We start from the raw sequence: 21,987 nt of genomic DNA on the forward strand, positions 1-21,987 counted from the left end.
TCCAGAAATCAAGAACCTTTCAGGTTCATTAGAGGTCAAAAAAATCACCAAGACATTGTCTCGTGTCTCCAGAGTCAGGCACAACTTCATAGGCTTGTCTTGTAAGCATAACAACATAAAACCAGAAATGTAAAAGAAATCTGTAAATTGTGAAATTGAAAGAATAAATCTCATACATAAAGAGTGTGAGAGAGAGAGAGAGAGAGAGAGAGAGAGAGAGAGAGAGAGAGAGAGAGAGAGAGAGAGAGAGAGGAAGGGGAAAAAAGGCTATAGACTTTTAAATTAAGTGCAGTTTTTCCTCGTCAGAGAGCAGAGGAGATGATGGACTTGTGAGACTGGTGCAGATTGGATAAAAAAAGATCCCAAGTGTGATCAAAGACTGACAGCTCTCACAGAAAAAAGCGCTGAAACTTCCAAAAGAAACAACCCCCCCCCTCCCTCTCTGCTTCCATCTCCCCTTCACACACCTACGCACACCGTCTTTGTGGGCTGGGGTGACAATAATGGATCCTGGCGGAGTCGCAACAGGAGGCTCTAGACGTTAACAGCTACGTGTTATGTCATGAATGTCTGATTTTGCCCCCCTCTCCCCAATCCCCTAACATTACACCAATATGGTGCCATTGACTTTGGGTTAAATATCCCAAGTGCTCTTAAATAGAGCAACAAAGACAGGAGAAAGACAAAGGTGTTGTTAAGACGATGTTAATCAGAGAGTCCTGTGCACAAGAATATTAAGGTTCTATTTTAATGCCCGTGCTGTTTTTGTTCAGTTATGTGCACCTCGCTATATGCAAACGTATTTCACATTAAAGGGTGAATTTAATTGTTATCTGTGTCGGTCATTGATATTTAAAGCCATGATTCTGGTCTATTTTTGTTTTGTTAAATTATTATTAACAACAAAAGGTCTGTCCCTTGTGAAATAAAAAATGTATTATGAAAATAAAAATGAACACAAATTTTGCTACACAGGGCAGGGAAAAGAGACAGCGACACGCTAAACCCTAACCACCTGAAGGATATCGAAACTGATATTGGTGCCGGATACACATGATTCAATTAGGAGAACCAATTTGAAAAAAACATGTGTAATTTGTTTTTTGATTATTATATTAAAGGTGCAAGACTTCCTTAAATGAAGAAGCTGCAGAAAAACACCCGTGCACCCGCTGCTTTCACCTGTGTGACCAGGAAGGCCTTGTGGAAGGAATAAGAAGAATCAGGCTGAGGTCAGCGCAAACGGCCTTACTGGTGTCCTCTTGCCATAACTTGATTTAAAGTTTTTAAGGTGGAGCTACTTTATGGAGAATATTTAATCAAAGTGTTTTATTTGGATTTCTGCTTGCTGAAGGAATCACTAAACTATCCAATGAGAGACTCCTAAGGCCAATTCTCAGCAAACTATCAAAGACTCTTTCTACCCATATTGCCGGACAACATATGTCACTTTTTTTTTTCCACCAATAAAAATTGGGCCTTAAAGACAAAAGAGGAAGGGAAAGTACACAAACACAGATTGTATCTTAATTAAGGCAAACTTGTTCATTTGGATCCTACTTCAAAAACAACCCTGTGAAGAAGCACTTTAAATATCCTAACTTAGCTTCCATTAGATGATTCCATTTTGGAATTTAACTTAATTCAGATTATTTTGCCCCCGTACTGATGTGTGTACGTTTCTAAATTTAACGAAATATGCGTAAATGTATGTACCGGTATGTGGATTTCTAGGTTTTAACACTTGTGTGTTCTGAGGTAGTCCTGGGTACAGAGATGAGGGGGGGTTAAAAGATAAGACATGGCCATTTCATATATAAGCAGGTTGAGTGGGGGAAAAAGTAGCTTTCTTCCTCCAAATGGCTTATTATTGTCTGTGATGTCTCGGATTGGGCATCGAGAACCGATTCCTACTGGGAAATGTTTTAAAAATGACGATTCCAGTAGAATTGTTTCTTTAATGGAATCATTTATCGGATTTGGTTTCAAATCCGATCATTGCTTCTCAATTTAATATGACCAAGTTTTGGTTTCCGTAGCGCAGGCGCTTGTGTTGCAGCCATGGAGCGCAGTAAGCGGCTCTCTAGTGTGGCTTTATTTTAAGTTGAAAAAGCCCGGGAAACCTGCAACCCACCATTGAATTAAAATAAAACCTTCTTATTTGTGAATTAAGAATGTGACCCATTTTAACTCCACCCCTCAAAGAATCAGAATTGATTAGAACCAGAATCGAAAGGAAGAATTGGAATCAGAATCGTTAAAATCCAAACGATGCCCAACCCTAGTGATGTGGATCTGCGTGGGCTCTGCAGCGTGGGTGGGAGGACTGGGGAAAGGGGAAAGGGATTGGGTTGGTGTTTGTGGTTTGTAGGAGGAGGGAGACACATTTCCCCTCACAGACTGTCTCTCTGTAAAGTCCTACTGCTAGTTTGTCATGAAGGAAAACAAACGGTCCCCCTCTCGGCACGCAGCGGGAGAAAAAAGAAGAAAAAAAAAAGAACAGGAGAGGTCATGTTCCTTCAGGTGGTGTTGTGACCAGGAGAGCGGGCTCAGATATGTAAACCATCCAGCACTGTGCCCTTTTGCTATCTTTCCTTGTCTTCGCAAACTGAAAAAAGGTCACATTTTGGCCTCAGGACACACAAAAAACAACCTATTGCCATTGGCATTTTTTTTCTGAGCAAGACTAACCTCCCGGCAGCGCTGAGCTCGTGGTCCTGCATCAGGCCTGAGGTTGTACTTAAGCGGACCAAACTCTAATAAAAAGTTGTGGCCTTCGGTGTTGAAGAACGTTCTGCATTGGACTGAAGGAGAGCACATTTCAGAGCTGATCAGAAAGACAAAAAAAAAAGCCCCACCATCAATATTTTAAAAATGCTACACCGCTTGTCCTCCCAGTCATTGGTTGATCCAAATCTCTTAATAGCTGAAAGGCCCATTGGGCAATATGGGGGAACGGAGGTTAAGAAAAAGGGCCGTCCTTCCCTGAAGGAAAAGAGGCCTTTAAGTTCAGTAGACAACTGCAGAGCAGGTAGGAAGTAATAAAAAGGAGGAGGAGCAAGAACAGGAGAAGAAGAGGAGCAGCTGCAGCAAGCCACGCTTATCATCTCTTGTAGTGGTTTGGCGCGTCAGCAAAGGCAAACTTCAACCTGTAGGCTTCAGCCAGCAGTACGCTCACTTCTTCGTTGCCCCAGTGCATTGTGGGAAGGTTCTGCAGGAGGATCATCAGACCCTGTTGGGGAAAAGAAAACAGGTTTTAGAGAAAAGAGGACATATAAAGTGGAAGTGCAAGTGGAAGAACAGAGATGAGTTGAGGAGAAACATCAAACAGATGTGAGAAGGCAATATAACAGCGTGTTCCATTTGTAAACGGACGTCAATTTTCCGTCGGAAACACGCCCCCTGAACCCTGAACTTTTTCCGAGCTTGGAAGTCGGTCAACCTCCAAGTACCCCAAGCTCAAAATCCAACGTGGCTGCCCTGTGCATCAACAGTAGTCAAAACTGTGGTAACATACAGTTATTAGCACATGCGTCTCACTAAATCAGTTGTACACACAGTAGTGTCCATCTTATATCTGTGGACATGGACACAAAAAACAGCGTAATGTGTTATCAACTGGTATTGCTAACAATGGCTAATCGGGCTAGAGCTAACCCCACAGTGAAAAATCTGACGTGTGAATATAACGCATTCAACTCGGGTGCAATGTCACTTCCAGCTCCGAGTTCCGAGGTAACTAGAACGCATTCAGGAAAAGAAAGAGAGGGGAAGTCTTTAGGTGATATATTTCATTATACTATACAGTTAAAAAACCCAACTGTCTAACTGACAAACTCAGCAGCATGGGTTCTGGTCAGGATCAGACTCTAACATTGGCATTGTGAATCTCCTGTTTATCACCAAGAACCAAGTTGTACACTATGTGTACTATTGACTGAGAGTGAGAATTAGAGCTTATTTGTCTGCAGAAAATAAATCTGCAACCGTTTTCAAAACTAATCATTTAATTTAGTCATTTTTCAAACCTGAATGGCAAACATTAATCCCAGTTTCTCCATTGTGATGATTTTTTTTTTACCCCTGTTTTATCTTATTGTAAACTGAATATTGTTAGGGCTGTTTGTCAGACAAAGATGTCACCTTGTTGCTCTGGGAAATTGCAATGGCTATCTTTACCCTCTATTTTCTCATGTTTGATGATCAAACAACCGAAAGATAACTCAAGTAAATAATCCACTGATTACTTGACCATGAAAATAATTGCAAGCTGCAGCCTTAATTTAAGTACTGGTGTTAAGATCGAGCCCTTATTTACACCTGGTATTCATGCAATCTGTACCTGGAGATCTTCTCTGTTCAGCGATGGGCCACGAACATCTGGCGGCAATCAGCTGTCACTGGGATCAAATAACACAGCTAGGATGCAATCATGAAAAACTAAAATCCACCTAACAAATTGAAAGGACACCTAACTCTTTATCTTCCTAGTATTTCTCAACTCAAACCCGTTGAAAAAGTAGCACACTAGCAACCATTGTTCTCAGCAACGGAAAAATAAGCAGAATCCACATCCGCAGCATTGCTTTCCTTCATCTTGACATGTTTGTTGACCACCTACCTGATTTGCATATTTCCATCCATCATACATGGAGCTATGTAATAAAATATTACATAAAGTGCTGTCAAAATGGCAACATTTTAGTGTATTTTATGTAACTCTCCTGTGTGTTTCTTTCCAATTTACAGTTTGTTCAACGGCAATGAAAAACTACTTCAGCTTCAGGTCTTTATTGCATTCTGTTATCTATCTGTCTGGTCACATCCTGGGACATTGGAACATTAAATGAGGACACAACAGATAACACTGACTAGTACCAGCAAAGGCAAAGGCCTGTGATCAGATGTCATTATCTGTTTAAAGTACACAGATATCGTATGGCAATACCAGGTACGAATGGGGCCCAGAAAAACTAAAAACCAAATGCAACTACAGCGCAAAGTATTATTACAGGCTGCACTTGCAATTGGGATCCCACAAAGTACACCCTTTGGGGTAATGCTAGTGTAGCAGACAGGCACAGTTGGATTTGCTTTCTGTGTTCCTGTGTTTGAGTGTGACACAGATGTTATTAAGTCAGTCAAAGTGGTTTAATAACAGCTGTGAGCGAGAAAGAAGTTAAAGAGGAAGGTGTGGGTACGGGGGAGAAAAACAAAATCTGGAAAGAAGGAATAAAGTGTCAAGTGCAATTCAGTGGAGCTTAAGTCTTTCCCCAGATTCCTGTTTTGTACATTACTATGTAAGTAAGACGACAGACAACAGCAACACACACCCTCACACACACAAGTGACTTCAATCTCGCCAACTAATTCCTGGGGAATGAGACGGGATAGCAGTGAGATAGACTGATTGTGTGTGTGTGTGTGTGTGTGTGTGTATGAGTGTGTGTGTGTGAGAGAGTGTGTTCATATGCTATAGATCAGTGTCCCAGGAGTTTTCATCATCAAGGCTGAAATCATTGCCGTGACAACAGGGTTTACAACCAATCATGGTGTTAATAATCACATCGAAGGACAAATCACGCCGGGTCTTCGGGTGTCTACACTCATCTGACTCCTGAGCAGTTTGCTGCCGTCCGAAAGGACCCTGTAGCAAAAAGAATTTTAACACTGTCGAATTACTTACAAATTCCAATGCATATTCCACCCTCGTCTGTCTACAACTGCTGAGAAAGTCAAACCACACAAAACTGTACGTGGGTAAAGACACTACAGCGAGGCACTTTGTATTATTTTACCCTCCTACATTTTAAATTGATGGCGTTTGACTCCATTAATTTTTTTCCTTTCTCGCAGTTTTTTAATGAGCCGGTGAGACGACCCTGATGACTTTTCAACAAAAAGCATTTGTATTCTGAAGAAAAGGGGGAAAAGTACAAGTTTTTTTCGACTAATTAAGCTCAAAGCTGCTATCCTAGCCAAATTTTACAGATTTGTCTGCAGCTGTGTTTCACCTCCGCCTTCTGAATAACTTAACGAGGAGTTTTGACATCCTACATTTTAAAATGTGTTGTTAACTAAAAGAGCAGAAGGTGATTATTTTGTTGACTGACTTTTGTTAGCCGTGGGCCCTTGAAATGTGTTCAAAGCCTGTTGGAGTATTTTAAAAATTCACATGCGGTGAGAGAGCGCTGCTAAAACGACGGCGTTGTCAAAATATAAAGCAAAACTCTGATTCTCCCTAAAATACAGCTCCATATCATTATCCTCAAAATCCTGCTGCTTGTTAATTCTACAGTTTTAAAAAAAGCACTGTTGTGGAGGCTCCTTTGTGAAGAAGACCTGGACCTTGACTTTGAAAAGACTGACCTAATAACATCCCCCTTGGTTCAGAAAGACACCCTGCTCTGAAGTTTTTTCGCTCTGAGGGATGGCGAGCGGAGGAAAGAGAAAAGGAAGTCTGATCAGAATTCAGCTCGCTTTTCTGTCATCTGTATTCAATAGAGCATCTCCATCAGCGCTCCTCTTTTCATCACTCACTCACACGTACGCACACACTCCAAATGCAACAACGTCGCTCACAGCTAAAGGACTGCGTGTCCACACAATGTATGTATGTCATGCATCGCGTATTTATGATTAGGTTATATCCGCTCACAGGAAAACTTTCAGGTGCTAAAGACAAAGAAAAAGGTTTGAACTGCATATATCAGATATCCTGCTGAACATCTGTCAGGCACATTAAGCTGATTACAAATAAATATTTCATTTAAATAGAAGAAAGCGGAAGTAGGTAAATAAGGACAACAAAATACACCATCCGAGTAGAGTATAACTTCTTGTTGAACGTTCCTCCATGTTAGGACAGCTGTACATAGAGAGACCCCGTCTGATATTAATAGAGAGCTTATGGCCAGTCCTCATACAGAAAATGTCCTGTTTTTTTGCTTTTACAGAGTAAAGATGGACAAGTAGTAGACGGGATATTTTAAATAAATCATCAAAAGGCACTAATTGCTATGCTAAAGGAGATGGACCAACCGCCGTCAAATCAATTCCTGCTTGAAATGGTACAACCCCAAAAGTACACACCCATAGTGACTGAGGAGCTTCATTAGGAGCATATTTCTGCGAGGTAACCATCTGCTGGCTATCACTTCTGTTGGGCTAATGACTTTAATACGGTTTAATTGCATACATCTTGTTGTCAGGGGGGAGAACTCAGCACTCACTCCACTCCACACAGGTGGCAAAACTCAACGCTGAGAGGCCACGAGTGTCTGTGTGAATGAGTGTGTTGCGTTTGCGTGCGAAAAAAAAAAAAGAAGGGATAAGGAATCTGTGCAATCCAGGGTGTTTGGTGTCTCTGTGGAATAGGAAGAAATCAGTAAAAGAGATGATACAGTAAATTAAAGGTACAGACGAGACAGAAAAAAAGGAGACGGCGATGTGTGTGTGAGTGTGTGTGTGTAATTAGCCTTGTTATGTGTGTGTGTGTCTGTGTGTGTGGTGGTGGTGATGAGGGGGGGGCTTGTGGTTATTTAGGCGTGAATATCTATTTATCCCACAATACTGAGAACACATTGATCCACCATTATACTGTATACAGTATGCTACTAAAGGAAGGCAATTAGCTCTCCGTCTCCTACGCTTGGCTAGGCTTAAAGCGGTTAATGGCTATTGATAGTGAAGGGAAAGCAGACTGTCAATAGAGTAGACTCATGCTCTTTCTTCAAAAAGTAAATGGGACAACATAATGGTTACACAGAGAGCCAACTGGCAAGGGAAATTTACTTGTGTGTGTAGCTATTGTTTTAATCTGAACCGACCGGAGCGAGCTGATTTAATTCGCTCCATCCTCATCTCCACTTCCCATTTGTAAAGCCGCAAATGCTCAGTGGAAAATATTCCCCTTTAGGTGAATGAGAATTAGCTGCTGTTTTACTCTGAGAACTAAGCGTGGGTGTGTGGAGTAAGTAAAACAAATGCCACACAATAACCTGAGGAAAAGCACGGCTGATAAACATGAAGATGCCACATTTCTTAATATTTGCTCTACCAGGAAAGTTTGGAGTGCGAATATTGGGTTAAATAAAACTATGGTATGTATGCATGTGAGTTAGTGATGGCTATAAGAGTGGAAGCTTAAAATGGAGTCAGAGAGAATTAATACTTCAAATGCTATTAATAAAGTGACAGACAGACAGACAGACACCCACACACACACTTACTTAAAGGCCACTCTTCCTGTGAACCAAACAGTCTATTTGCTGGCAGAATGACATGGTGCTAAGTGAAGTACAATGAGTGCCCAAAGTCCTGCAAGGCGCCTTGCTGTCTTTCCTGTGGTGTCAACTACAGCTTCCCACAGTGTGCGACAAAAACCCAGAAGAAATTAATGGGGCAGAGATGACAGGTGTGGTGCTCACAAATATATCAACAGATACACTTTTGTGGCTAAAAATGTCAACCGTCTGTAGTAGCTGCTGTGTTTCTTTGACGTCCCACCTCCAACCTCCTTCAACCAACACATCTACATGAACGCACACCGAGAGATGAGGTTGATCGCACGCGGACTGCCACCTACGTGCACAAACACTCCAGGATGCCGGTGGTGGTAATGGTGTTTTGCAGCACCCTGAGGTGTAATGGGCCTAGGCACGGCTCTGTCAGGGCCATTAGCTTGCTGTAGTTTGTATAATTACACAAAATGGGCACTCTGGCAAGCAGTGGGTGCTAATGTAGGAGTGGGGTACTGTAGCATACGGAGGTAAGAGCTGATGGCAATGCCAAGTTGTCTTGCAAAAAAGGTTGGCCGGTTAAAAGCTCAGTGGATTAATACAGTAGCGGGACTCAGAAGTGTCCCACCCTGCTGCGAGAACAGGCGCACCTTTGCCGCGGATGCAGAACGCTTGAGCTGCAGCATGGCACATTAAAGCACTCTATGGCAGTGGAGCTTTCCACAGCTAAAGCCATGAGGCTTTTAATTAGGGCTGCAACTTTTATTTACTTTTTATTGAGCTGCAACGATTAGTTGCATAGTCAGTGAATCTGTCGATTACTTTCTTGTTTGATTGATTTGTTGTTTGGTCTACAAAATGTCAGAAAATTATGAAAAATGTGGACCAGTGTTTTCCAAACGCCCAAGTAGACACCCTCAAATGTCTTGTTTTGTCCACAACTCAAAGACGTTCAGTTTACTGTCACAGCGGAGTGATTAAACTAGAAAACATTTACATTTAAGGAGCTGGAATAATAGAAATATCAACTTATTTTTTTCATGATAAATCACTCAAGGCGATTAATCAATGATCAAAATAGTTGCTAATTCATTTTAAAGCTGATAACTAATTGACTAATCCGTAAATCTTTGCAGCTCTAGTTTTATTTCAGCATTTTAAATGTATATTATCTTGAAAGTTAGAGAAAGTTGTGTTATTAACTTTCCCGCCAAACAGCCACCTGCCGAGTGGCAGCCAGTTACACCTCTGTTCATTCCAATCATGCTCTTAGTAGTCTCCTATACTGGGTTTTAATCCAGCAGATGTTTCAATTAACATATTTTTATGTTTCTGTTTTCAGATAACGCTACCAGCATGAAGTCGCAATTTAATCGCCCACAACACTACATGTTTACCATCAGTCATTCCAAAGCTTTAGCAGTTTTGATGACATCCTTATACCCAAATGGATAAAACATACATGCTAAGGACCCAAAGTACCCAAGATTCATGCCATCATACATGCATGCCGATCACTTTATTTTTCCTTTTATATTACTATACCGCAGTTAAAACAGCAATAGCAAATTATTCATGCAGTACAAATGAATTCCATTGTTAAAGTAACGCTTATTCAAGGGAACTGTGCAGTGCAGGCGTGTCTGGTTCAGTTTAAAGTGGATAGAAAACGGAGACACATTCACACCTCGCCTGTCTTTTGTCTTGGAAATGTCAACAGCTGTCTCTAGAGGAGTTCTCTTTTTGTACCTGGGCCAAGGGGGGTGGTTTAAGCTGTCTCTTGCATTTTCGCATTACTGCAGTTAGCCACATCTAAGCAGAAGTAAAAAATGATCCCACTGTTCTGCCAACGGGTTATCAGGTTGTGGGAGCGCCAAGCAGTCATCCGTTAATCCTTAACTTAGCTACAAGTGATTCAGCTCACAGCTTTGCTTACGATAATGTGTATTTTGTATGATATCCATGGAAATTTGATCATTGGATCTGTTTTGGCAGGAAGTTTAGGAACAGTATTTCTAAATCCTAAAAAACAGCATGAAAAAAGTTCAAGTCCAACAGCATGTTTTCAAGTAACAGAAGCAATGTAAAGAACACGTAGTTGACCTGCAAAATGATGCTGAAATAGATGCAAAACAAGCATGTTATAAACCCAGAGCTGCCCGCTTACAGACTGCACTGACAAAGCGATGGGAGAAAAGCACTGTTAGTAGTGAAATATGATGACTTATGCAATCAAAGGCACTGTTTTAGTCAATTCCATGCATCCCTGGAAAGTCCTGGAGAAAAAAAAAGATGAATGCACGATTAAAAAAAATGGTCTCATTTAACATTCATGTATTTTTCGCGAGCAGTAGGTCGACACCAGTCCACGCTTGTGTAAACCAAACTAATTCATAAAGTCCATCCATGTCTTTTTATGAAAGGGAAAAGATACGGGGACGTGTGGGATGGGGGTTCAACCTTTGGTAATTTGAATACTGTGGGAGTGTGAAAGAGAATGGATGACAAACAGTTGAAAGCTTTGAGTACGCATGAAACCAAAAGTGTGGGTGTAAGTGTTGAGGTTATTGTTTGGATACCCCTACCTAACACCTTGCAGAATTATGTATTTTAAGGGTTTTAATTGAAACCCAAAAAATTATTGAGTTAATAGATAGTATTCTATGAATACGTTGAATTTTTTGACTCCCATCAGTTTACGCTCAGTCAGCGGGCTTAAGTCTTGCACCCATCCTGTACCAGTCAATGCCAGCCCGATGACAAGTTCATAACCTCTTCAAAAAAATGCAGCCAGAAGCAATCTGAGTACTAAAACAGTTGTCTGTACTCCCTCTGTGTATTGAAGCATTTATGGTGATATTTTACTCTGCTTGAGTAGTCTCACTTTTCAGCATCCACAACTTCAAAGCTCAAGAGCAGTCAATATTTAACCATTTGACCCTTTTGCTTCAGCCATCACCACCCAAAACACTTTTGTTTTCACACTGTTTCAAACATGCAAAACCACTTCAGAATTGTATGAGCCAATCCACTGCAATGCGTTTTTGTTATGGGTCTACGCTTTGAATACCATGCTGACAACTGCTCAGCAAAATTGGCAACATGAACAGTACAATGGGCACTTACCATGAAGAGAAGAGGCCCTCTAAACTTCAACATACTAAATTTTACAAAAGAAAAATAGTGCCTCAACCGTTTTTCTCAAGCTGTAATCCACTGCCAAGTTCAGAAAGGTTAATGGCACCCTAATCAAGAGTTCATGATCACTGAAAACAACTACAACGCAGGAGCAGAAATGCCTCAGTTCCTGCTTTGACTGCATATAAAAGCGTTTAAATCCAAAATTCAATATTTATGTCTCAGTTCAAGACCCAGCCCATTCCTCAAATCTCCTTTCTCTCTTTTTCTTTAAAGTCTATTACTTCTTCCTCCTGCTGCTGCTGCAGCCTGTTTATTCCTTACAAGTGGGTCAATACTGTTGTTTATTTGGCATTTTTAACTAAGTCTTAACTTAATGGGCTGACAAAGAAACTAGTTTAATTTAGTTTAATTTTTCTAGTTTAATTTTGTCATCTTAGGGCAAAAAAGCTATAAAACTCTAACTCTTCCTGTCTATTTTTTCTTCTCTATTGCGGATAAAGCTCAGTCAATGATAATGCCAGTAATGACACTCAGACGGCAAGCTAATCATCCCACACACAATTGTTTTGAGCAGATTAATGCTTCTAGGAGACTCTTGGCAATGGCAAACTTGTGCTTGCATTGATTAACAGAGCAACGACACGTCTCAGTTGTACAGCTAATAAACTGCGTGCATTTGTGTGCATATTTGAGCACAAACACACACTCCCTCACTTTATGTCTACCCGATGCTGCATCATGAGTGATAACTACAGACTTCCCAAGCAGCTTTGGTCATCAAAAACATACGCAACAATAATTCAGCGTACCCACCCACACACGTTGGCTTTAAAGTGAAGTTTAGCTGTCAGTGATCGAGAGCGTGGAGGTGGAAGGAGAGCAATGAAAGAAGGATGTCAAAGAATAAAATGCAGGATGGGGTGGAAGGCTACATAATTACTTCTACCATATTAAGTTCCCTCTCATTTTTTCCCCTCTCTCCTATTGTTTTGGCACAAAGAGATTCATATGCCACATCAGGCGCAGCACTCAATCAAAAGGGGTGATTATTAAAAGTTGTTTACCAGGGGCGGCCTTGTCTCACTTTCTACACTATTGACTACAGTGCCATCCATCAGAGAAGCTGCAAACCCCTGAGAGGGTCTGCGCGATACCAGCCAAGTTTGGGGAGAAAGTTATAGGGGAGAAAATGAAGAGCTCTTGTTGTGATAAATGGGGGGAAATGGAATTAATCAGAGGTGGGATCAAGCTCTTTACCGGAAATTGCCAGGTGGCTACTTGCTATTTTACATGCACACACATGCAGATATTAAATAAAATAGGTACATGGGCTCGATTCTATAGTATGATTGAAGTCTTTTCAGCACACAAGATCATAAAAATGACAAAAAAAACTAATTTGCATGTAGAATACATTGCGGTAAAGACAGAGAAAAGTTTTTTTTTTTCAGTAGAGGGCCCTATGGACTACTTTGCTGGCAACACTCTGCTGCATTTGTGTTGGCAAAGTAAAACATCTAGAGTGACCAGATGTCCTGATTAAAGCACGAGAGTTCCAGTTTTCAAGCATTTGTCCTGGCGTCATGACAGGGACACACTTTGTTCCAATAATTACAATTCAATTTTTCCCCAAAATAAACTTTAAAAGGTCTTTTGTGAAATGTGTCATGCAAGCAAAATAACTTTTTTCGAACAATGATTGGGGTAAATTAACACCAAAGTCTTTCTCTTTTATCAGTATACAGAGCATTGGCAGGGAAAGCACAAACATCATGCTATACCTCAGCCACAAACGGGTCATAGTAGTGTTCTAAACGGGAAAACAAACTCTTCAGTGGTGTAGTAAAGGAAGTTGGCAGTGATCTGCAGCTACCGCCACCCAAAGCACAGAAACAGATTTATATATAGGCAGTAGTATGCTCGTGACATGAGGATAATTATTGTATTGTACTGTAAATGTACTGACATTTGAAATTACGATGATTGCATGTTAGGTTTCCCCTTTATATTTACATTAAACAGAAAACAGATGGGCAAAACACCGCAGTGCAATTCCCTCATACTTTGTCACTCCGTATAAACAGATTTTGAGATTTGTTTTATTCTCTAATAGTGCTTTTAGCTCTACAAAGCTGTCAATTGGGGTCTAGTACATTGCATGTGCAGGTGCTGTTTTAAATAAAAGTTACATAATCACTGTCCTGTCACGTCAGAGATATATATACACACACGCACACAGTATATATATATATATGAAATAGAACTAATAAGTTGAAATAGTTCTGTTATTACTTTGGCTCCTCTATAGTGCCCTCCTTTCCTTCATTGCCATGGCAGCCTAACCCAAGGCGCTCTCCACACATAACTGATCAGAGGTCCGACGCTGACATTTACAAAAGCTCCACAGTTTTTCACACACCATTAATTAAACTGAAAACAAATCTTTGTCTCCCTCTTTCACTCTGCCACCTCTCATTCTCTTTCCTAAAGCTCCTCTGGGAAAAAAACTGTAGTGACAGTGAGATTCCATTTACACAGAACTAATAGGTTTCGCCTTCACATTAACGCTTGGCATAACATTAACAATCACGATGGGGGATCCTCACGACGGCCGACTATTCAGTAACGCTGACTAATGAAATCTCAGGGCAACACGGTTAGATGGCTGAGATCAAGAAGATCAACTGATGGCCATGACGTCCATGCGGACAAATACTGCTATGGACACAAATGAGAGTCTGTAGATTCTTTAACGTGCCGCTCAACCTTTGACGTAAAAAAAAAAAAACAGATAATACAGCCTCATACTCAGGAAAATGCTAAATCAAAATACATTTTATGCATTAGACTAGTATCATAGGATAGGAAAACGTACATATTACAAAGTTAATAGGGTAGATTTCACGCATAATTAAGTGCCCAGCTGTTTCTTTAATCACCTTTTATTACAAGGACTAATGCTTGTATGCAATTTGCATCTTAATTGTTAAGAGTGTAAGAGTAGGCAACATGTATAGTATAAAAAAGGAGACTAAAAACATGGCATGCAATGTGTGTGTGTAAATATATGTTTTGCTTTTGAAAATGTACTTTAAATTCACATTTCTTTCCCCAAGTGTAGAGGGAGTCATATATAATGTATGTTAAGGCAATCTTATGCATAAAAATCAAACATGTAAATAGAAGCTGTATATCAATACATATTGAAGATGCAAACAGCATTTATTGAGAATATGGCATGTGTACATAGTGTATGTGCCTTTTTTTAAACTCTGGGAAATTGCAATGTAGCATTTCTGCTACACGTCACTGCCAATGTCAAAGCACATGAGCTGAAGTTGTATCATACATGCCAAATACTTTGAACAGGCATTTTTCAAACAGATTTAAAAAGCAAATGGTAGTTTATCCAGGAAGCCGACGATTCCTACTCAAGCACCATACAAAAACGTTGAAATTGTTACAATGAGTTAAATGAATGCCTATTTGAGCCAGTGCACCCTCTGGAATAGTCCTTTGTGAGGCTGTAATCTTAAGAAACAAATTGCAAAAATGGCTAAATTGCAAAAGCGGCAATTATCCCCTTCTTTCTGGCATACATAACAAGTTGACATTTGTGCTAAAACCTGAGAAGAACGCTTTTCTACCTGTCTTATTTGCTTGATGTTTCTTTTCTTTTTTTTTTTTTTATATAAATGCAGACTGGCCTATTCTCTAATTTCCAGCATGAGGTACAGCTTCACAATCAAGCAGCTCCACATATGCAACAGGAACCAGAGTGCAGAGGTTTTTCATAATCATTTAGAGGCAGCTCTGCAGTTGATGGGTGCCTGCAGGTAGCAACAGACTAATGGGAAATGGTGCTGACCCTACTAAAAACAGCAAACCTGCAGAATTCCTCTGCCCAATACTTTATGCACAGTAAGCGTGTGTTGAAAAGCAAATGTTTGACTAAAACTGTACGGACATGAGAGAAAATTGTTTATATGCGTGTTTGTGCTGTCGTGTCTACGAGCGTGTGGCTTTGAGCGACAGAGAAACTGGATGAAGATGTGCGTGTGCTGGTGCACGCGCTAACTTATTCTTGCAGTCCAGGCCTGCAGTTAGCAGTGGTGTGCTAGCTGATGTGGAACGGTGGAAGACAGATTGCTTGGGGAATGCCATTCTCATCCTGCTTTCCATTTAGCAGCTTAACCAATCCAATCCCACAACCAGGAGAGAAGATTCACAGTTACTCTCCTTACTATGTTTGATAACAATGCATGAGTTATTCTTTTTAAATTACTTTCCGCATGCATTTTTTTAATTAAAACTATTAAAGTGAACCAATCATTCGTGTTCCCTCTTAGGAGCCCAAGCATGTAACTTGCCAGTTTGTCATATTCTACATTTTACATCAAAGACAATTTGCTCACACTTGTATACAATGAGCAACTACACTGCAGTGACTGGGCAGAATTAGAGGGTTAAAAAGTCTTAAACGAAAAGATCTCAAAAGAAAATTTCCAACTTCTACATTTGTGTTTGAGATTTTGAAATTATAAAATTCCAATCAAACGTTGCCATGGCTTTGAAAAGCAAAGTTTCCAACACAGACTGATTTGTGGCACTGTGCCACACAACCAACACTGGCCGCCTCATGTTGCGTTTCTTCATAACATCTTTTTAACGCTATTAAAAACACGCAGCGTTTTTGTTCAGCTGCATTTCCTTTCCCTGCTCTCCTCTGTCTCTCTGTCACTCACGCGTCTCTTTCACATTGCCACGTCATTAATATTTTCAGGCTTCAACCAGTGCTGAAAGCAGAAAGACAGGGTCAGGGAGAGAAAGAGATAGATTTGTTAGGCATTGAAGAGTAGGAGAGGAGGACAGCGTACAACAACATGTCCTCCCCAGTTATTGATACTTGATTGTCACAAAAACAAGTATTTTACCCTTCCGAGCCAAATGTTTCTATGAATAAATATGATTGCAAACCCACATGCAAGTAATTCATTTTTGTTTAACAGGGCAAAGATTCAAGATTCCCACCTCTGCTTAGCGCAAATCAATCAAAGCTGTAATTTCCAGCTATAACACTAAACAAGTAATGTTGCGCTGTGATAACAAGCTGCTACAAGTTCCGTTAGCCTCAAGGCCTGGGGAAATTGGAGATGCAGCTCAATGTAATAATGATTAGATTAATTTAAACAGGTTGGAAACCTTGATGATATTGCTGGAAGCATGTGCTGTTTGTGTGAATGCATGTTGTAGGATGAAAAGGCAAGACTGGGTTCTGTACATCCTAATCTCTTTTGACTGCCAACAGGTCATTGCCTTTTGACAGTTTCAGGGCTCTATACTATTGTATGTCTTACCACACACTTTAAGCAGAGGAGTTTAGGACGTCTGTAAGCACGTAAAAAACTTTAGCAATGTTGCATTGTTTTTACATGTACAAAATTTCATGGCAATCCATTTAATAGTCAAGACACTTGAAAAAAACAAACACTTAGGGGATTACCATAGTCAGTAGGCTTTATCCTCCTTTGTAAGATATTTGTTTGAATATTGTTTGAGTATTTGTAAGAACGTTTAGAGCAATCCGTCCAATAGATACTTCACTAAATTCCAGAAATGTCAAGTTTGCCGAAGGCAGGTCAGGGGGTCAAACAAGTCAGTAGGATTCATCATCTGGGAACCACGAATATCTGAACAAATAATTGTGACCAGATATCTGTTGAGAACTCAGCAAATACCAATGTCCGTAGGATTCATTATCTCTCATTGCCATCCCTAGGAGCCCTCTCATCATGAAATCAATGATGAAGTATTGGAAAGAAAGGGAGGTCAAGAAAAAGCAGGAATCAGTAGTGGAGAGATACACAGGGAAAAGAAAGAAAAATTAGAATTAAAGAAAGACAGAAGGAAACAGTAAAACAAATTAGTAACAGAGAGGGAATCAGAGGGACAGAGAAAGACAGAAAGAGAAAGAAAGACAGACATGCCAGAAAAGGGATGCGGTGAGGGTTTCTGGATAAAGCATGTGAAGATAAGAAGCTGTTCAACAGGCCCTTAAGAACCTGGCAGGCCCACGTTTGAACCCAGAGGCTCAGTGGATCCCAGGCAGAAATCTCCTGGAATTAAACTACTAAAGCTGAGAAGAGAAGCTTTCCTCGCCGACACTAATCTAAAAAGTACTTGAGCGAATTATATTATATTTAGTTGATTTTGTTTAATTTGCTTTCAAAGCAACAAACCCTACAATACCTCCAAAATGTGCACGAACATTCACATTAATTAAGAACGGCACACAAGTTAGCTTTGTTTTCGTGTCTGAATTTATATTCATTGTGGGATACAGACAAATGAGGAAGACAACACACACACACACACACACACACACAATCTGTATTCCATTAAGTACAACAGACGTCACTTGAAGACATAAACAAATAGGCAATGAGAGCTCATTTTCTGTAGACTAGGCAAGGAAAAATGCCAGGATAACAAGTGTGTGTGTGTGTGTGTGTGTGTGTGTGTGTGTGTGTGTGTGTGTGTGTGTGTGTGTGTGTGTGTGTGTGGATGGCTTTCGTACTAATGGGTGCTATTAGGAATGTATTTAGTCCTGAATTTATCAGTTTACAACAGGTAAACATAGATGAGGTGTTAAGTTTGTATTAACAGCAAAGAGCACTTTTTAGGTAGTTCACAGCTTTTTAGCACTAAACACAAAGAGCAGGTGAGGCTGAATGTAATTAGTGTTGCAGGTTTTTGGTAAGAAAGTGAAATGTTAATCTGATGTTGGTGCTAAAGGAGTCAGGGGATCACCAAAGTCATTAGAATTCATCGCCTGAGTACTGTGAATGTCTTTACAAACTGCAGCGCCATGCGCTGACAAGCAGAAAGGAGGATATTATAATTGCGGAAATGAAATGTACATTTCTTTTCAGTGATGTTTAGTCACAAGCCTCTCATACTTGTGGGTGCACACATTCTAATCAAGCAAATAAAAAAGTAAGCTGACCTAGCTGTCTTCAAGCTGATGGTGTTTAGGAGCTTCCTGAATTCATTAGAATTTTCAAGTCTGGCATCGCTTACTCCTGCACAGGCTCAGACTGCTCCAAGTATGCCTGCCAAGGCATGTATAAATTATGAATAATTCCATGAATGCAAATTCTTTCTCTTTTTTTAACCATTTCAACGCAAGAGTGGACACACTAACTACTTAAAGGTTAGCGAGGCCTTTCTGTGTGCACAGCTCAAAACGCTGCAGAAATCCATTCAAAAACCTATAACAATCTGAAATACAATCTGAAATTGAATCCAACAAAAAGTAGCAATCTAATCTGAGCTTGAACTTGAGTGCGACAAAAGTTGAGAGAGGGTAAGAAGACCATGAAAGTAAGAACAGATGAGTCAGTTGATGCCTCATCTTCAAACTCCGACAGCCTCCAGTGTCTCACTCAGTGGGCGAAGCAGCTATATTCAACTGGCCTCCGTCTCAAACCCAGGTCCTTTAGAACTGGAACTCTAGGAGTGCTATCGCCTTTGAAGACTCTTGATTAGTCCGTGGTGGGAGTGACAGAAAACCAGGTAGAAGCTCCCTTGAATCAGCTGAAAATGTATTGATTTTAGCCCTCTTTTCTTCAATGGAACCACCTGAGGGGAGCTACAGTAAAACTCAGATGTGCAGGACTTCTGAAGTGCAAAGAGTAATTTCTCATTCAAGTACTGAATAAAACAACGTTACTGTGCTTTTTTGAGTAATAACAACTTGTATGATGGCAATAGTCACAAGGAGTGCTACTCTAATACAACAAGGTCTTATTCCTTCTTCACTCACATTTATTAATTTTTGATTCTGTAAGAATTATTTCTTTTGAATCTTCTGAATAACACAAGTTAATATACTGCATGTTTTCTAGACTTTCTTACTCTAAAAGATTCCTCTCTGCATATCTATCTAGTGTTTTTTTAAAGAGAACATCATCTCTGGAATGCAACTTACATTTTATCGGGAAAGCAGTGATATAGAAGTCCTATATTTATCGTTTCCATTTCGAAAGGCAGTTACAGCCTTTAAGCCTTAATTAAGCGTGTGCAAACTGCAGCTCAATGCGTAGTCAGCTTTAATTAATCATCTGTAACATTGTGTCTTTCGAATAATGTTGTAGGGTTATAAAATTACACTAAAGAGTGGCAAACCATAAATGTACTCTCAAAATAAAAACAAACTTTTCATATTCCCCTTCATTGCACTAAAGTTTAATCTGTGCTGAAGTCTCCTATCCCTCTTCCCAACCACTCATTTCCCCCCTGATCCTCTCCTCCCTCTACGCCTCCTCTTCTACTCTCATCTTCATGAGGTTGGATATTTTGCCCTTGGCACAGAACTTGGTAGTCTGTATTGCGAGCCAGCCAGTCAGTAAAACTATATGGAGTTTGGATAGTTTTGAATAGTTTGTAAAAGCGTGAGCTTGTGTGGGCATAATACAGATGAGCACACAGTGCACAATCATAAGAATAGAGCTAAACAAAAGGAGGCTCTAATACGTTTAGGTAACGGTAATTAGTCAGGGCAGCAAAATGCAATGTCCCGAAAAATAGAGAACCTTATGAGCTTTAACAAGTTGGGAAAAGAAGAAGGAAAGAACACAGTCACACTTGGGTAAGATTGTGAGAAAAAAAGTCACCTTGCAAGCACTGGAAAGCAGGCAGCAGGGAAATGACGCCAATGCCTTAAACTGCATTCAATTATACACATATAATACACTACTACTGACTAATTGAAGGAACTGACAGAATTACATTTCACTTGAACTGCACCCTAGATGATTTCATGTGACAAATCAATTGATTGATTGAACACATACAGTATATGTTGTGTAAATAAGCCAGCAGTGCTTTTTCTGTCCCTGATGAATTAGTTTTATAGAATTTATTCTTCATGCATCTGTTGGTCTGCATGAAGAAAATGCATGACCAAAGGTGATACAAGTCTATAGCAGAAAAGTCGGTCTGATTTGTCTAAAAAACAGTTGTTAAAAAAAGCAGAATCCACCCTGTCCGACAGCACCTACCCGCTGCACCTACAGTAGACTTTCAGATCTTGCCTTGTAGTTCCCGCTTTGAACACCCACTAGCCAAAACTATTTACTTGACTTATTGTTATATGTTGTATTTAATTGCCTTGTGTGTTTTTGATCTTGTCAAAATACGGTTTTCACTGCTGCACAACCAAGTGCCTCTCTGGGGACAAATAATGTTCTAGTTGACTTGAGCTGGACACAAATGTCCCCCACTAAGATCTGTATTGATTTGAAATTAACTTAAAAATCTGACTAATCAAAGCAGACTGGGCTTTTCAGGAAGGCAGGCCTAGAGTTCAGACAGAATGTTTCAGGCAGAGGAGCTGCAGCAATAGGCAGTCTAAGAAACAAAGTTTTTTGAACAACAATGCATGGAAATGTATTCTAGTAGACCTCAAGAGTTTTTATACTGTGTTGCTACTGTTAAGAAGCTGGGTCCCTGAGTGAGCTGGCAACTAAAGTCACCTTCTGGCAGCTGTCTACTGTCGTCTACTAATGCGCTCACAGTGACTTTTGGACCTCCCAGTTAATAACCAGGGAGGTAATGGAGAAGGATGCAGGCCATGAGCAGTTCTGCAGTCTGGTGGTCTGTTCAGATGCTGTTTGTGCACACAACCAAGATTTATTTACATCAATATTAAGATATGAACGGTATATCACCATCAGCTTCACCAGCTGGCTATGAAAACCTGTAAGGCTGAATGTACAGTATGTGTGCATGGCAGCCTACGGACACAAAGCTGTATGGCGCCCCCTCTGTCTTGTGTGCACATTACCTGAAAATCCCTCTCCTCTAGAATTTCTTTCCTCCATCTCACCAGGAAGGCAGCGCACACGTAGAGGTGGAAATGGGAGAAGCCCTCTGGTTCAGCCTAGTGAAAGAGAGATGAAAATGTGGATTTACAACAAGCTGAACATTTCACACACACAGCTATGTTATGTTGTTCAAACAGAAGCTTAAGGATGCAAGGGAAGCAGCTCAGTTCATCTTCCATTTACACAAAAAGAAAGAAGAGATGTAAAAAGAAGTAGAGTACAAAGCGTAATGGTCACAATCCAGAAATGTACATTTTCAGGGCAACAGAGACAAAGAAAGATACAAATCTTCTTTGCACAACTTTTTGTTTCAGCCCCTCGTTGTGCTCTCTTTTTTATGATTTGGCAATGAGCAGGCGCATTAAAGAAGAAGAAGAAAGACAAATGATGAGATGATCCTTGTTCAGTTAATTTTTTCTCCAGAATTCTATCACAGGGAGGAGGATAATAATAATAATAATAATAATAATAATAATAATAATAATATTAATAATACAACAAACTACTTTTAGTAGACTTAATATTTACGCAAATCCCAAAGTGCTACTTGATAAAACAGGTAAGTGCTAAAAAAAAAAAAAAATGGAGAGCATGTAAATAAAAAAGGTGGGGGTCGGGGGGGGGGGGCTTCATCCGCTGTTTGGATGTACTGCCGCTTCTGAAGGCTTCTCTCAGGGATCCCAGTGAGGAGCGCATTGCAGTAGTCCAGCCTGGAGGAG

The 21,987-nt window shown here is 40.2% G+C and overlaps 1 protein-coding gene and 2 long non-coding RNA genes across 4 annotated transcripts in view; 2 read left to right on the forward strand and 1 right to left on the reverse strand.

Moving 5' to 3' along the window:
- The first annotated feature begins 33 nt into the window (after nucleotides 1-33).
- LOC117938762 lies at nucleotides 34-358 on the forward strand. Its single transcript, XR_004655478.1, has 2 exons — nucleotides 34-183; nucleotides 239-358. It is a non-coding gene; the product is annotated as an uncharacterized LOC117938762 (long non-coding RNA).
- A 1,006-nt stretch (nucleotides 359-1,364) lies between these two features.
- On the forward strand, nucleotides 1,365-8,934 carry LOC117938761. The gene is made up of 4 exons (XR_004655477.1): nucleotides 1,365-1,445; nucleotides 3,281-3,285; nucleotides 7,959-7,963; nucleotides 8,924-8,934. It is a non-coding gene; the product is annotated as an uncharacterized LOC117938761 (long non-coding RNA).
- tbc1d22a (TBC1 domain family, member 22a) overlaps nucleotides 2,674-21,987 on the reverse strand; it is a 116,976-nt gene continuing 97,662 nt past the window's right edge. For both annotated transcript variants that reach the window (XM_034863619.1, XM_034863620.1), the window contains exons 13-14: nucleotides 21,229-21,324; nucleotides 2,674-3,232 (exon numbers count right to left, since the gene is read on the reverse strand). In XM_034863619.1, coding sequence (XP_034719510.1) covers nucleotides 3,104-3,232; nucleotides 21,229-21,324 — 225 coding nt within the window. In that variant the 3' untranslated portion in view covers nucleotides 2,674-3,103. The remainder of the gene's footprint in view (nucleotides 3,233-21,228; nucleotides 21,325-21,987) is intronic.

Source organism: Etheostoma cragini, chromosome 23 (genome assembly GCF_013103735.1).
Source record: "Etheostoma cragini isolate CJK2018 chromosome 23, CSU_Ecrag_1.0, whole genome shotgun sequence".
Lineage (NCBI taxonomy): Eukaryota > Metazoa > Chordata > Actinopteri > Perciformes > Percidae > Etheostoma > Etheostoma cragini.